This window comes from Garra rufa, chromosome 24, assembly GCF_049309525.1.
Source record: "Garra rufa chromosome 24, GarRuf1.0, whole genome shotgun sequence".
Lineage (NCBI taxonomy): Eukaryota > Metazoa > Chordata > Actinopteri > Cypriniformes > Cyprinidae > Garra > Garra rufa.
This window is the reverse complement of record NC_133384.1, coordinates 38,696,413-38,714,639: the sequence shown is the minus strand read 5'-3', so window position 1 is coordinate 38,714,639 and position 18,227 is coordinate 38,696,413. Positions and strand designations below refer to the sequence as shown.

At 32.8% G+C, this 18,227-nt stretch overlaps 1 protein-coding gene across 1 annotated transcript in view; it reads left to right on the top strand.

The window, feature by feature from the left end:
* rheb (Ras homolog, mTORC1 binding) overlaps positions 1 to 18,227 on the top strand; it is a 47,631-nt gene that overhangs the window by 17,669 nt on the left and 11,735 nt on the right. The window contains exons 5-7 of the mRNA XM_073831026.1: positions 1,095 to 1,151; positions 2,457 to 2,504; positions 4,224 to 4,305. Of these exons, the coding sequence (XP_073687127.1) occupies positions 1,095 to 1,151; positions 2,457 to 2,504; positions 4,224 to 4,305 (187 nt within the window). The remainder of the gene's footprint in view (positions 1 to 1,094; positions 1,152 to 2,456; positions 2,505 to 4,223; positions 4,306 to 18,227) is intronic.

Genomic DNA, 18,227 nt, shown 5'->3' with positions numbered 1-18,227 from the left:
ATGCTAGCAACTTGCTAATAATGCTAGAAACATGCTAGCAACTTGCTAGTCAGGTTAAAAACATGCTAACAACTTGCTGATAATGCTAGAAACATGCTAGCAACTTGCTAGTCAGGTTAAAAACATGCTAGCAACTTGCTAATAATGCTAGAAACATGCGAATAACTTGCTAATCATGCTAGCAACTTGCTAGTCAGGTTAAAAACATGCTAGCAACTTGCTAATAATGCTAGAAACATGCTAGCAACTTGCTAGTTAGGTTAAAAACATGCTAGCAACTTGCTAATAACTTGCTAATCATGCTAGCAACTTGTTAGTCAGGTTAAAAACATGCTAGCAACTTGCTAATAATTCTAGAAACATGCTAATAACTTGCTAATCATGCTAGCAACGTTAGTCAGGCTAGCAACTTGCTAATAATGCTAGAAACATGCTAGCAACTTGTTAATCATGTTAGAAACGTGCTAATGACATGCTAGTAACTTGCTAATCATGCTAGAAACATAGTAAACATGCTATAAAAATATTCGAATCATGCTAACTACATTCTAATCATGCTAGCAACATGCTAATCATATAATCTATCTGTATAAAGTTCAAAACTTTTACAGCTGCTTTCAAGCAAGGCTTTCTCAAGCCAACTAAAGTTTGTCTTGAATCTAGTTAAATTATATTATTATTATTATCAGGCTCTGCTTTGTCAGTTATAAAATCTCTCAGCCATCAGCCTGAATGATATGAAGCAGTGCTGACAATGTTTGCGGTTTCAGAATCTGAATATGTGAATATTTATGTGTCTATAAACACCTAGAGATAAAAACCCAAAGACTGGATATAGCTGTATTAACTCTGACCCAGACAATGTCACAACTCCATGAACTTCATGAAAGTCTCTCTAATGCTTTCTGATGATGATGAGGTTTCTGCATCAGTTTAGTTTTTAGCAGGTGTTTAATTGCTTTATGAATGATGCAATAAGATTTTATTCTGGTTAATCATCTCTGTCTGATTTATTCTCATATATAAATAACTTTCGAAAAAAATAGCTAGTTTTTAAAATTCCCAATTCTGATCCGTCTCTGTCTTTTTTGCAGTTTTGAAGTAGTAAAAGTTATCCATGAAAAGTTGTTGGATATGGTGGGAAAAGTACAGTAAGTCTTTTTTATTAGCATTATTAGCATTTGCAAAGTTCAAGTTTGTTAAAGCAAAACTATTTTTATTTACTTTTATTCATTTTTATTTTGCATTTGCAAAGTTCAGCTTTTTTAACATAATTTTATTTATTTTTGTTATATATTATTTATATATTTGTTTAATTTACTAAACTAAAGTTTTTTGTTACTTTTTTTAAACAGATTTATTTTAGCATTTGCAAAGTTCTTTTTTTTCAAACCAAAATATTTAGCATTTACAAAGTTTACATTTAAGCAAAAATATTTTTATTCGTTTTTTTATATTGCATTTGCAAAGTTCAGCTTTTTTAACAATGTTTAATTTTATTTAATTATTTTATGTTTTTAATATATTTAATTTAACGTTTGTAAAGCTCAATTTTAAAGATTTTTCTTTTTAGTATTTGCAAAGTTTAGTTTTTTTGATAAAAATATTATTTTGTTTTATGAATTTTCTGTTTAATTTAGCATTTGCAAATAAATATTTATTTTTGTCAGCATTTGCAAAGTTTATTTTATTTAAAACAAAAATATTTATTAATTTTGTATTTTTTTTGTTCAGTTTAGCATTTGCAAATGTAATTTTTTCCACACAAAAAATATTTATTTTAGCATTTGCAAAGTTTTTTTCTAAACCAAAATATTTAGCATTTGCAAAGTTTATTTTTTTTTCCACACAAAAATATTTTATTGTTTTGTTTTGTATTTTTGTGTTCAGTTTAGCATTTGCAAAGTTTAGTTTTTTTTTTTCACACAAAAATATTTTGTTGCTTCATTTTAAGTATTTTTTTTTAAATTTACCATTTGCAATGTTTTTTTTTTTTCAAACTTTATTTATTTATTTTAGAATTTGCAAAGCTAATTTTTAAAGGCAATGTTTTTTTTAGCATTTGCAAAAATGTTTATTTATTTTTATTCACTTTTATTTAAAAAAATGTATTTATGTTTTATTATATGTTTATATATTTGTTTAATTTGGTGTTTGCAAAGCTAATTTTTAAAGAGATTTGCGAAGTTTAGTTTTTCAAATAAAAAGATTATTTTTTATTTTATGTATTTTTTTTTGTTTGTTTGATTTAGCATTTGCAAAGTTACAATGTGATACATTTCTAAAGAAAACATATTTAACCAGTTAAAAAATGCATAATAAATCCAGAAACATGCATTAAGCATTTAGACTGTACTGCTGAATAAATGACGCTTACATCTATTAAACACTCATTAATGTCTGTGTGTCTTAAATGTTCATCAGTAATGTCCCAGTGTCCTCTTCTTCTTCCCTAGAGTACCCATAATGCTGGTGGGCAATAAGAAAGACCTTCACATGGAGCGGTACGTGACGTCAGGCTGATTCTGCATGAGTTTGATCAATGTTCTGCTCTCATGATGATTAATGGAGGTTCTCCAGTATGTTCACATGTTCCTGTGGGAACCAGAGATCCTCGTCGCTCTCATCTGTGAATCCATCTCTAGGAGCATGTATTTCAAACAGTAGCTGACTGGGAATAAACAGGAAGTAGATGTAGGGGATGTGATGTAATGTTGGATCTGAGGCGGTGTTTTCTTCATCATATGAGCGTAACGTGAGCCTCGGGAGCAGGATGAGTTGGTTATTGCTGGACTGAAGCCTAATGACACACACACACAGTCTCTGCATGTCGCTGTGTTTCATCTGTGTGTGTGTCGTGTGCAAACGCTGGTCTGCAGCAAATCGATCCTGAGATTCTGCATCCGTCAGGATTCAGATTTAACTCTTATGTGTGCGTTGTTCATTTATAATCATCTCATTAATGATATAAAAGATTTTTATATCATTCAGTTTTTTTCCAAACAAAACTAAGTATTTATTTATTTATTTTAGCATTTGCAAAGTTTAGTTTTGACAAATAAAAATAATTCGTTGTTTTATTTTAGTTTTTATTTGTTTAATTTAGTATTTGAAAGTGTTTTTTTTTTTCAAACAAAAATATGTATTTTTTAAATTTATTTTAAAATTTGCAAACTTCTTTTTTTCAAACTAAAATATGTATTTTTTAAATTTATTTTAGAATTTGCAAACTTCTTTTTTCAAACTAAAATATGTATTTTTTTAAATTTATTTTAAAATTTGCAAACTTCTTTTTTCAAACTAAAATATGTATTTTTTAAATTTATTTTAGAATTTGCAAACTTCTTTTTTCAAACTAAAATATGTATTTTTTAAATTTATTTTAGAATTTGCAAACTTTTTTTTCAAACAAATTTTTTATTTTTATTTTAGAATTTGCAAACTACTTTTTTCAAACTAAAATATGTATTTTTTTTTATTTATTTTAGAATTTGCAAACTTCTTTTTTTCAAACAAAAATTTGTATTTTTTATTTTAGAATTTGCAAACTTCTTTTTTTCAAACAAAAATATGTATTTTTTAATTTATTTTAGAATTTGCAAACTTCTTTTTTCAAACAAAAATTTGTATTTTTTTATTTTAGAATTTGCAAACTTCTTTTTTCAAACAAAATTTATTTTTTATTTTAGAATTTGCAAACTTCTTTTTTTCAAACAAAAATTTGTATTTATTTATTTCAGCATTTGCAAACTTCTTTATTTTTTAAACGAAAATATTTAGCATTTGCAAAGTTCATTTTTTCCAAACAAAAATAATTATTTTAGCATTTGAAAAATAAATGAATAAAAATGGCAAATGCACATAAGATAACAGCGGTTAATTATTTAGTTTGGTCATTTATTAGTTTATTAATTACTGTAACTCTATTACCAACAGGAAATGATCAGGTCAATCAGATCACATACTAATCTGAATATTGCCCGATTAATATCAAATTATTGATTGCATTAAAAAACACAGTCAGTGTTTATCTGTATTTAACAAGTCAAATAAATGAAGTTATAATTTAAAACATTGTGAATCAATACATTTGATATTTGGAGAGCGAGTTATTACAATGCAGAATGTCTCATTAGTAATTGTTCTTTTGCTAGGATACTGCTGTACTGGAGATTTTTCATCTAGAAAAGTCTGTTTGAGCGTGTGTCTTGTGTGTTTCTCAGTGTTATCAGCTGTGAAGAAGGCAAAGCTTTGGCAGAATCGTGGAACGCAGCGTTCATGGAGTCCTCAGCCAAAGAGAATCAGGTGATCATGTGCTTCCTGTCTCACCTTCTTCCTCTTCCTCCAGTGTTCTCTGTCTTTCTGAGGAGCTGTCAGGCGATAATTGACGGTCTGATCCAGCAGACATTCGGGATTCAGTACTAAATCATCTGCTGTTCCCCGGTTGACGTCATCAGTTTCTCTTATTATTGAGTTTTGATCTGAAAACACAGTCAGACTCTGATTAAAAGTGTTTGCAGCTCCATCAGCAGATGTTGGAGTTTCTCAGATCCCCGTTGAAGAGACATTAATTAGTGTTCTGCGCCGTTTCTGACGGATCAGACCGGCGTGAAGGTTGGTCTGGTCCTGATGGACGTCTGAGATGTGTGGCGTCTCACAGGAGAATCAGCTTTATTTATAGAGGTGTTGATGAAGAGCTGCGGCTGATTGCGTTCATTCTCTGCTGAAGCCTACCATTTCATTAGCCTGGGTGTCCCCATACTGCCTTGCGCAGCGCGATTTTATTCACGCTTCTAGTCAGTCTGGAAACCATGGACCTAATTTTCACCTAAGATAGGGAACCAATCACAGAACGGGGAGGGAGCAGCAAGACGATGACGCCTTCTATGCGACTCACCGAAGGATCCAGCATGGCAGCAGACGCAAAGTTATCTTTCGTGTCTACACCATAGTCTACACTGGACGCGAGCGGCGCGACAAATGACATTAGAACGCAAGTTTATTTTGAAAAAAGAGCAACTTTTGGCGTTCGCTCTACATACGTCATCCGGTATAATTGAAACGATTGGCTATGAGCTACGCACAGGCGCATTTGATAGACATTCGTATCGCCCAATAAACGGCTCTGGGCATTCGTAAACCACGCCTCAAATACGAGAAAATGAACATGTGGTTCCCAGACCACGAATCATGACGAAGTCATAACGTGGTCTGGTGATAGCCAGGCTACCATTTCATTTACAATCGCTTACTTTGATTTGTTTTTTAATATTATAATAATATAATATCAATAATTGATGCATCAGTATAACAATGAAAATTCAGTTCAAAATTATGATTAATTAATCAATAAGTTTATGATGCCTAGTGCATAAGTTTTACTCATTTTGCTGTGTTTTTGCTTTAATTCGTTTTTTTTTATTGTCTCTATAGTTTTTATTCGTTTTATTTATTTAGTTATTATAGTACATCAGGTTGACATTTAGTACTTTTTAAAGTTTTAATTAGATTTAGTACTTTTACTTTTGATGTGTTTTTCTCATTTTTATGAGTATTGTAAAATGTTTATGCAGCTTTTGTTGTTTTTTTTTGTAAATATTTTCTGCTAATTTCTTAGTCTTTAATTTTTTTTTTTTTCATTTTTATGAGTATTGTTAAAATGTTTTAAAATGTTTATGTAGCATTTTATAATTTTTAAAATTAAATTAAATTACTTTTTGTTGATTTTTTTTTGTTGATTTTTTTTAAATATTTTATTACAGTTAACATTTATTTTACATAAATTTTTTGTAAAAAAAAAAATGTTAATTCTATTGCTTTTGATCTGTTTGTCTTTTTTATGACTTGTCATTTTAAAGTGTTTATATGGCTTTTTTTATTAAATCATTTTTTTTTTTTAATTTTACAAAATATGTAATACCAGTTAGCGTTTATTTTATTTTATTTCTTATATATTTTTCCGATTTTTAAAAAATATTTTCTGCTGTAATGTTAATTTTAGTTTAATGTTTTTTTTTTCTTTTCTTTTTTTATGAGTATTGTTGTTTTAAAATGTTTATGTAGCATTTTATAATTTTTAAAATTAAATTAAATTACTTTTTGTTGATTTTTTTTGTTGATTTTTTAAAAATATTTTATTACAGTTAACATTTATTTTACATAAATTTTTTGTAAAAAAAAAAAATGAATTCTATTGCTTTTGATCTGTTTGTCTTTTTTATGACTATTGTCATTTTAAAGTGTTTATATAGCTTTTTTTAAATTAAATCATTCTTTTTTAATTTTTAAAATTTTTTACAAAATATGTAATACCAGTTAGCGTTTATTTTATTTTATTTCTTATATATTTTTCCGATTTTTAAAAAATATTTTCTGCTGTAATGTTAATTTTAGTTTAATGTTTTTTTTTTCTTTTCTTTTTTTATGAGTATTGTTGTTTTAAAATGTTTATGTAGCATTTTATCATTTTTAAAATTAAATTAAATTACTTTTTGTTGATTTTTTTAAATATTTTATTACAGTTAACATTTATTTTACATAAATTTTTTTTCAATGTTAAAATTAAATTTTTTTGCTTTAATGTTCATTTTAGTAAAAGTTTTAGTAGTTTTGATGTGTTTTTGTCATTTTTATGAATATTGTTGTTTTAAAATGTTTATGTAGCATTTTATCATTTTTTAAATTAAATTACTTTTTGTTGATTTTTTTTGTTGATTTTTTTTTAAATATTTTATTACAGTTAACATTTATTTTACATAATTTTTTTGTAAAAAAAATGTTAATTCTATTGCTTTTGATCTGTTTGTCTTTTTTATGACTATTGTCATTTTAAAGTGTTTATATAGCTCTTTTTTTTAATTAAATCATTTTTTAAAAAATATTTACAAAATATGTAATACCAGTTAGCGTTTATTTTATTTTATTTCTTATATATTTTTCCGATTTTTAAAAAATATTTTCTGCTGTAATATTAATTTTAGTTTAATGTTTTTTTAGGGCCCGAGCACCGATGGTGTGAGGACCCTATTGGATCTGCTCCGTTTCTTATTAGGGCCCGAGCCCAAAAGGGCGAAGGCCCTATTGTTCTTCTAAGGATTCTTATTTTTAGGGCCCGAGCCCAAAAGGGCGAAGGCCCTATTGTTCTTCTAAGGGTTATTATTTTTTTTTTTTTTTTTTTTTTTATTTTTTTCAACCTTCCGGGCACTTTTGGGGGCCTTAACATACTCAAAAACTCTTGAAAATTTGCACACACGTCGGAATCTGCGGCCATCAGGACGCCAAAGAGGCTGGGACCCGGGCGTGGTTCAGGGCCTCTACAGCGCCCCCTGGAACACAGTTTGAAAACTTGATGTACTGCGCACACATACTTGCATGTATTGATATGAAACTCGGTACACATATAGATCTCACTGAGCCAAACAACTTTTGTACTCTATGTCATGGGCTCCACGCAACAGGAAGTGAGATATTTAGGGCTGTTTAAAAAGCGCATGCTCTGGAATTTAACGTACTCCTCCCAGGAATTCCATGGGATTGTCACCAAACTCGGTCAGCATGATCTCAAGACATTGGGGACGCTAAATTGCGAGGAGATTTTTGATATCTCGAACGGTTTGGCCGTGGCAAGGCGACAAAGTTATGGCGAGAAATGAGAAACAGGAAGTGTCTAATAACTGTTGACCACATTGCCTGATTCTGATGAAACTTCACCAGTTTGTTCGTTGTGTGATGCCGATTCCATAAATGTGACTATTATGAGTCAAAGTTATAGCGCCACCAACTGGCAGCAGGAAGTGTGTCATTTTCAAAATGCTTTGATATCAGCCTCTTAATTTTACTCGATTTTCTTTAAACTTCATCAAAATCATGTCAAAACACGGCCGATAAGAATATGTAAAGGGGTCGATGATAAATCGAATGCTGTTGCCATGGCAACATGTCAAACTTTAAAATTAGATTCCTGTCTTTTCGAGGCAGTTAACATGCTTAGAATTTCATGAAACTCAACACACACATCAATATTTATGATAGTTAGACACTGGCAAAAGGTCATAAATGGGCGTGGAGCAGGCACTCTATAGCGCCATCTTTTGACAAAAGTTGGGGGGTTAGTTTTTCCTACAGTCACTAAACTCTGTACATATATTAATCTCATCAATTTGGACAACTTTCTAAATCAAACTCATTAGCTGAGACCAACAGGAAGCCGGCTATTTTGATTTGAATGTGGATTTTTTGAAAAATCAGGCTGTAAACAAATGCACACTACTTCTAAGAACAACCAGCTGTTCACACCAAACTTTTTTAACATGAAGAGAATATTCTGAAGATGTTAAATTGCGACCGGATTTTGGATATCTTGAACGGTGTGGACGTGGTGATTTTTTAAAGATATAGTAAAAAATATTTTTATATCTTTAAAGTGCAGCATCCAAACTCTTTAAAACTTTTTTCACACAGAGATCTAATCATTCTGAGCAAGTGCTGGAAATAAAAAATGTATACAAGCTTCTATGAATTAAAGAAAATTTAAAAAAGAACTCAGAAACCTGCTGTCACTCTGGTGAATTACTCTACAGTATGTGTGTGCGTTCAGTCAGGCACAGAGAAGCTCATTATTGCAGGGGGGAGGGGTGAGAGGCAGAGAGGGTGACAGAGTAGAGAGCCATCCTACAGACCATCTTTGAACAAAATGCACATACTGTATGTAGTGTAATTACATAAATATGTCTGATCTTTGAGAGTCTGATATTTTGAGAAAATATAAAGGGTCACTAAGTCTTTCATTGTTCATTTTTTGCAGTTGTTGTTTTTTATTTATTTTTTACTTAACTGTACCATGAACTTGTCCTATTCAGTCACATAGCAAAAGATTTTAAAAAATACAACTTTTTAGCATGATCAATTTATCTTCATTGATAGACAATATTTACATAGTGTTATTTATTGAATATAAAATCATAATAATAAAAAATTAAGACAAACTTTGACAACAAAACAAACGTTACTGTTATCTCTTCAAAACATCTGAAAACCATAATTTTAAGATCAGTTATATATATGTATCACCCCGTTAAAATACTCAACTTGATTTTTAAAGATATTTTGAAAGAATGAAGCGTTTATAGAGCACTTTATTGTGTATTGCTGTACACCCACATGAACTGTGTTCATGTTCATGTTAATTCACAGTACATAAACTTTATATGAATACTTTTTTTAGCTTAATATTAATTAACATTAATAAATGCTATTTATGTATTGGTCATGTTAACTGATATAGTTAATTTTAACAAATGAAACTGGATGGCAACATTTTATATTTTGTGTGTATGTGTCTGTGTGTTGATTTTAAAGTGTAACCCTTTCAATTCTGTAAACTTAAAATCCAAACTAGCAGATGGTTACTGTGAATGCATGTGCCAACTGGGCACCGTCTTCCTTATTGATTCTTAGTTATGACAACAATTGATTTTATACAAAAATATATTATACAAAAATTGTACAGATAGGTAACAATGACATTTAAGCAGAAGTGGTGGATATAAAGGAAGCAATAATAACATTTTGCTATCATCATGAATTACATGTTCTTATTTGTAGCATACTGGTTCACAGTTGGCATCTATCTGAAGTCCTTGCATTGATTGCATTTAATTAAATCAACATTATATTTGGTCAGTCTGATCTTGAGGCCTTAGAGATGTTAAATTGTGAAGATCTTGAGTTTTCATTAAAGGGCATGTCCGTGGTGGCCTGACAAAGTTTGATGTTTCTGCATAGACATAGAAGTGGTTATAACTTAGCCTGAAAATGTCTGATCTGCCACAAAATTCACAGGTTTTGGTAAGAGTCCTGGCCTGAAGACACCTAAAGACCAATATTCAGATATTATCATAGCGCCACCTGTTGGCAGCAGGATATCTCATATATTTCACTAACTCAAACACACCAAGGTCAATCTGCACCAAACTTCATATGTTTGATAATAGTGCTGGCCTGAACACATCTACATGCCAATAATCAGTTATAGGCATAGCGCCACCAGCTGGCAGCAGCAAGTTTGGCACATTTAAATGACTTATGACATATTTTTTCTATATTTACTGTATTAAAAGCATACTGCCCACCGATTGCTGTTTTCCTGAAGCCACCGGTCGGCGGTGAGCCCGGGTGCGAGGGCCCGTTCATCGCTGCTCGCAGCTTTAATTTTTTTTTTTTTTTTTTTTTTGTTAACCTTCCGGGCACTTAAGGGGGTCTTAACATACTCAAAAACTCTTGAAAATTTGCACACACGTCGGAATCTGCGGCCATCAGGACGTCACAGAGGCTGGTACCGGGGCGTGGCAAGGGGACTCTACAGCGCCCCCTGGAATTTTGAGGGCCATATAGCACACATACTTGAACGTACACATATGAAACTCGGTACACATATAGAACTCATTGAGCTGAACAACTTTTGTACTCTATGTCATTTTCTCAACGCAACAGGAAGTGAGATATTTAGGGCTGTGTAAAAAGCGCATGCTCTGGAATTTAACGTACTCCTCCCAGGATTTCCATACGATTGTCACCAAACTCGGTCAGCATGATCTCAAGACATTGGGGACGCTAAATTGCGAGGGGATTTTTGATATCTCGAACGGTTTGGCCGTGGCAAGGCGACAAAGTTATGGCGAGAAATGAGAAACAGGAAGTGTCTCATAACTGTTGCACACATTGCCGGATTCTGATGAAACTTCACCAGATTGTTCGTTGTATGATGCCGATTCCATAAATGTGACTATTATAAGTCAAAGTTATAGCGCCACCAACTGGCAGCAGTAAGCGTGTCATTTTCAAAATGCTTTGAAATCAGCCTCTTAATTTTACTTGATTTTCTTTAAACTTCATCAAAATCATGTCAAAACACGGCCGATAAGAATATGTAAAGGGGTCGATGATAAATCAAATGCTGTTGCCATGGCAACGTGTCAAACTTTAAAATTAGATTCCTGTCTTTTCGAGGCAGATAACATGCTAAGAATTTCATGAAACTCAACACACACATCAATATTAATGATAGTTAGACACTGGCAAAAGGTCATAAATGGGCGTGGAGCAGGCACTCTATAGCGCCATCTTTTGACAAAAGTTGGGGGGTTAGTTTTTCCTACAGTCACCAAACTCTGTACATATATTGTTCTCATCAATCTGGACAACTTTCTAAATTAAACTCATTAGCTAAGACCAACAGGAAGCCGGATATTTCCATTTGAATGTGTTTTTTTGGAAAAATCAGGCTGTAAACAAATTCACACTTCTTCTAAGAACAACCAGCTATTCACACCAAACTTTTTTAACATGAAGAGAAGATTCTGAAGATGTTAAATTGCGAGCGGATATTGGATATCTTGAACGGTGTTGACGTGGTGATTTTTTAAAGATGTAGTAAAAAACATAACCGTCATTTTTTTATATCTTTAAAGTGCAGCATCCAAACTCTTTAAAACTTTTTTCACACAGAGATCTTATCATTCTGAGCAAGTGGTGTAAATATCAATTTTATACAAGCTTCTATGAATTAAAGAAAATTAAAAAAAGAAATTAGAAACCTGCTGTCACTCTGCCTGTGCCTGTCTGTGTTCAGTCACCATTGAGTCACTGAAGAGTGACTGAAGGGGGGAGGGGTGTAAGGGAGAGAGACCAGTGGAACATGCTGTTTTGCTTAAGACCATCTTTGAGGAAGATGCACATTGCTGTAGCGTAATCGACATAAATATGTCTGATATTTTGAGAAAATATAAAGGGTCATTAAATCTTTCATTGTTTGTATTTTGCAGTTGTTGTTTTTTATTTATTTTTACTGAACTGTACCATGAACTTGTCCTATTCAGTCACATAGCAAAAGATTAAGAAAAATACAACTTTTAAGCATGAGTGATTTATCTTCATTGTAGACAATATTTTCATAGTGTTATTTATTGAATATAAAATTATAATAATTAAAAATTTCAAGACAAACTTTGACAACAAAACAAACTTTGCTGTTATCTGTTCAAAACATCCGAAAACCATCATTTGAAGATCAGTTATATATATATCGCCCCATTAAAACACTCAACTTGATTTTTAAAGATATTTTGAAAGAATTAAGCGTTTATAGAGCACTTTATTGTGTATTGCTGTACACCCACATGAACTGTGTTCATGTTTATGTTAATTCATAGTACATAAACTAAAAGATACTAATTTACCTTTAAACAATATATGAATACTTTTTTTTTAGCTTAATATTAATTAACATTAATAAATGCTATTTAATTATTGTTCATGTTAACTAATATAGTTAATGTTAACAAATGAAACTGGATGGCAACATTTTATATATTGTGTGTATGTGTCTCTGTGTTGATTTTCAAGTGTAACCCTTTCAATTCAGTAAACTTAAAATCCAAACAAGCAGAGGGTTACTGTGAATGCATTTGCCAACTGTGCACCGTTTTCCTAATTGATTCTTAGTTATGTAGCGCTTAAGAGTGATGTCTTATAACAGGAGTCACCAGCAAAGCAATATCCACATACAAATTGTACAGATAGGTAACGATTTAAGCAGAAGTGGTGAATGTAATGCAAGCAATAATAACATTTTGTTATCATCATGAATTACATGTTCTTATCATCATCATCATCAGAATATAGGGAAAATGTTCACATTTGGTTCACAGTTGGCATTATCTGAAGTCCTTGCAGGGGATTAGGTTTATAGCAAACTCCTCCTAGACATTTAATGAAATCAACATTATATTTGGTCAGTCTGATCTAGAGGCCTTAGAGATGTTAAATTGTGAAGATCTTGAGTTTCAGTGGCGGCCTGACAAAGTTTGATGTTTCGCCATGGACATAGGTGTAATAACTCAGCCATAAAATGTCTGATCTGCCTCAAACTTCAGAGGTTTGGTAAGAGTCGTGGCCTGAAGACACCTAAAGGCCAATATTCAGATATTATCATAGCGCCACCTGTTGACACCAGGATATATCATATCTTTCACTAACTCAAACATACCAAGGTCAATCTGCACCAAACTTCATATGTTTGATAATAGTGCTGGCCTGAACACATCTACATGCCATTTATAGGCATAGCGCCACCAGCTGCCAATGGGAAGTTTGGCACATTTAAATGACTTATGACATATTTCTCATATATTTACTGTATTAAAAGCATACTGCCCACCGTTTGCTGTTTTCCTAAAGCCACCGGTCGACGGTGAGCCCGGGTGCGAGGGCCCGTTCATCGCTGCTCGCAGCTTTAATTAGGGCCCGAGCACCGATGGTGTGAGGACCCTATTGGATCTGCTTCGTTTATTATTAGGGCCCGAGCCCAAAAGGGCGAAGGCCCTATTGTTCTTCTAAGGATTCTTATTTGTTTTTTTTTTTATTTTTATTTTTATTTTTTTTCAACCGTTGGGGCACTTTTGGGGGCCTTAACATACTCAAAAACTCTTGAAAATTTGCACACACGTCGGAATCTGCCGTCGTCCGGACGCCACAGAGGCTGGGACCCGGGCGTGGTTCAGGGCCTCTACAGCGCCCCCTGGAACACAGTTTGAAAACTTGATGTACTGCGCACACATACTTGCATATATTGATATGAAACTCGGTACACATATAGAACTCATCGAGCTGAACAACTTTTGTACTCTATGTCATGGGCTCCACGCAACAGGAAGTGAGATATTTAGGGCTGTTTAAAAAGCGCATGCTCTGGAATTTAACGTACTCCTCCCAGGAATTCCATGGGATTGTCACCAAACTCGGTCAGCATGATCTCAAGACATTGGGGACGCTAAATTGCGAGGAGATTTTTGATATCTCGAACGGTTTGGCCGTGGCAAGGCGACAAAGTTATGGCGAGAAATGAGAAACAGGAAGTGTCTAATAACTGTTGCACACATTGCCTGATTCTGATGAAACTTCACCAGTTTGTTTGTTGTATGATGCCGATTCCATAAATGTGACTATTATGAGTCAAAGTTATAGCGCCACCAACTGGCAGCAGGAAGCGTGTCATTTTCAAAATGCTTTGAAATCAGCCTCTTAATTTTACTTGATTTTCTTTAAACTTCATCAAAATCATGACAAAACACGGCCGATAAGAATATGTAAAGGGGTCGATGATAAATCAAATGCTGTTGCCATGGCAACGTCTCAAACTTTACAATTAGATTCCTGTCTTTTCGAGGCAGATAACATGCTTAGAATTTCATGAAACTCAACACACACATCAATATTAATGATAGTTAGACACTGGCAAAAGATCATAAATGGGCGTGGAGCAGGCACTCTATAGCGCCATCTTTTGACAAAAGTTGGGGGGTTAGTTTTTCCTACAGTCACCAAACTCTGTACATATATTGTTCTCATCAATCTGGACAACTTTCTAAATTAAACTAATTAGCTAACACCAACAGGAAGCCGGCTATTTTGATTTGAATGTGGATTTTTGGAAAAATCAGGCTGTAAACAAATTTATACTCCTCCTAAGAAGAACAAGCTGTTCACACCAAACTTTTTTAACATGAAGAGAAGATTCTGAAGATGTTAAATTGCGAGCGGTTTTGGGATATCTTGAACGGTGTTGACGTGGTGATTTTTTAAAGATGTATAACCGTCATTTTCTATATCTTTAAAGTGCAGCATCTTAACTATTTAAAACTTTTTTCACACAGAGATCTTATCATTCTGAGCAAGTGCTGTAAATATCAATTTAATTCAAGCTTCTACGAATTAAAGAAAATTAAAAAAATAAATCAGAAACCTGCTGTCACTCTGCCTTGAGTGTCTGTGTTCAGTCACCATTGAGTGACTGAAGAGAGACTGAAGGGGGAGGGGTGAAAGGGAGAGAGGGAGAGAGAGTAGAACATGCTGTCTTGCTAAAGACCATCTTTGAGGAAAAAATGCACATTGATGTTACATAAATATGTTTGATCTTTGAGAGTCTGATATTTTGAGAAAATATAAAGGGTCACTAAGTCTTTCATTGTTTGTATTTTGCAGTTGTTGTTTTTTTATTTATTTTTTACTGAACTGTACCATGAACTTGTCCTATTCAGTCACATAGCAAAAGATTAAGAAAAATACAACTTTTTAGCATGAGCGGTTTATCTTCATTGATAGACATTTATTTTCATAGTGTTATTTATTGAATATAACATTTTAATTAACAGTTTCAAGACAAACTTTGTCAACAAAACAAACTTTGCTGTTATCTGTTCAAAACATCTGAAAATTTTACCATTTTAAGATCAGTTATATATATATATATCGCCCCATTACAATACTCAACTTGATTTTTAAAGATATTTTCAAAGAATGAAGCGTTTATAGAGCACTTTATTGGGTATTGCTGTACGCCCACATGAACTGTGTTCATGTTCATGTTAATTCACAGTACATAAACTAATGTTAAAAGATACTAATTTACCTTTAAACAATATATGAATACTTTTTTAGCTTAATATTAATTAACATTAATAAATGCTATTTAATTATTGTTCATGTTAACTAATATAGTTAATGTTAACAAATGAAACTGGATGGCAACATTTTATATAGTATGTGTATGTGTCTCTGTGTTGATTTTAAAGTCTAACCCTTTCAATTCTGTAAACTTTAAATCCAAACTGGCTGAGGGTTACTGTGAATGCATGTGCCAACTGGGCACCGTTTTCCTAATTGATTCTTTCTTAGTTATAGCGCTTAAAAGTTATGTCTTATAACAGGAGTCACCTGCAAAGCAATATCCACACACAAAATGAACAGATAGGTAACGATGACATTGAAGCAGAAGTGGTGGACGTAAAGCAAGCAATAATAACATTTTGTTATCATCATGAATTACATGTTCTTATCATCATCATCAGAATATAGGGAAAATGTTCCCTATATTGTGAACGGCTTTGGGATATCTTGAACGGTGTTGATGTGGTGATTTATGAAAGTAACAATAAAAAAGATGGAGAGTTATTTTCATATATCTTTAAATTGCATTATTCTAACTCATCAAAACTTTTTACATATAAAGAACAAGAAATTCTTAGGAAATACGTATAGTTTCAAAATGTTATCATGCTCAGAGGCCCCAAAAACATTAAAGTGTCATTTAAATTTGTCAGATTAAAGCTCTAATACCAGGGATGAACACTAGAGGTCCTCATAAGATAAGGAATCGTTTGACCTCTAATGCTATTTAGCTCATTGTCAGTGTATAAGAATGACAATAATCCATAGAATCAGTTGATATATACTGTACTTTCAGTGTACTTTTACATAATTATTTTGTATAGGTGCTTAAAGAGCATTAAAATCTTTTTTTATCTTTTAAGGAAAAATTATATGATTTAAATACATATATACACTCTCACTGGTAGAACAAAAAATCTTATAAGTATGACACTATACTGTACTGCTCAGTTCACTTAATTAGAAAGAGAAACAAATACAAAAAGGCCAAAAAAAATCAACTAAGTTAATATGTATTTATTTTTAATATATTTGTTTATAATTATTTCACAGATGCTTATAGATTATTAAAATAATATTTAAAAATGCTTGTAGACCATAAAACATGGTAACTATTTAAAATAGTAACTATTTGGTAACAATGGTTAATGAACTTACAAACACGAACAAACAACGAACAATATATTTGTACTCGATTTTCTTCAAACTTCATCAGAATAATGTAAAAACACGGCCGATGAGAGTCTGTAAAGGCGTCCCTGATGCATCAAATGCTGTTGCCATGGCAAATAAATAAAAATAAAAAATAAATTCAAATATTTGTTTCCTGTGTTTTTGAGGCAGATAGCGTGCTTAGAATTTAATTTTCCATTTTCAATTTTCAATGATTTATTATATATTTAAAGTGCAGCATCCTAACTCTTTGAAACTTTTTTCAAACAAATAACTATTCATTCTGATCAAACACAGTTCATTTCATAATTATACAAAACTCCACGAATTAAAGAAAATAAAAAAAACATATCTGATCTCACTCTGCTCTGCACTCAATGTGTGTGTTTGTGTGGTAAGTGGTTGAGTGTAAGGAGGGGGGATGGGTGGTAAGAGAAAGAGTCAGAGAGGAGGAGAGACAGTTAGGGTTAGTCCAAAGGGTTACTGTGAATGCATGTGCCAACTGGGCACCGTTTTCCTGATGCTATCGGGATTGCGAATGCACAGACGGCGAGGGCCCGGTCATCGCTGCTTGCAGCTTTAATTAGGGCCCGAGCCCAAAAGGGCGAAGGCCCTATTGTTCTTCTAAGGATTCTTATTTGTTTTTTTTTTTTTTTTTTTTTTTTTTATTTTTTTTCAACCGTTGGGGCACTTTTGGGGGCCTTAACATACTCAAAAACTCTTGAAAATTTGCACACACGTCGGAATCTGCCGTCGTCCGGACGCCACAGAGGCTGGGACCCGGGCGTGGTTCAGGGCCTCTACAGCGCCCCCTGGAACACAGTTTGAAAACTTGATGTACTGCGCACACATACTTGCGCGTATTGATATGAAACTCGGTACACATATAGAACTCATCGAGCTGAACAACTTTTGTACTCTATGTCATGGGCTCCACGCAACAGGAAGTGAGATATTTAGGGCTGTTTAAAAAGCGCATGCTCTGGAATTTAACGTACTCCTCCCAGGAATTCCATGGGATTGTCACCAAACTCGGTCAGCATGATCTCAAGACATTGGGGACGCTAAATTGCGAGGAGATTTTTGATATCTCGAACGGTTTGGCCGTAGCAAGGCGACAAAGTTATGGCGAGAAATGAGAAACAGGAAGTGTCTAATAACTGTTGCACACATTGCCTGATTCTGATGGAACTTCACCAGTTTGTTCCTTGTATGATGCCGATTCCATAAATGTGACTATTATGAGTCAAAGTTATAGCGCCACCAACTGGCAGCAGGAAACGTGTCATTTTCAAAATGCTTTGAAATCAGCCTCTTAATTTTACTCGATTTTCTTTAAACTTCATCAAAATCATGTCAAAACACGGCCGATAAAGAATATGTAAAGGGGTCGATGATAAATCAAATGCTGTTGCCATGGCAACGTGTCAAACTTTAAAATTACATTCCTGTCTTTTCGAGGCAGATAACATGCTTAGAATTTCATGAAACTCAACACACACATCAATATTAATTATAGTTAGACACTGGCAAAAGGTCATAAATGGGCG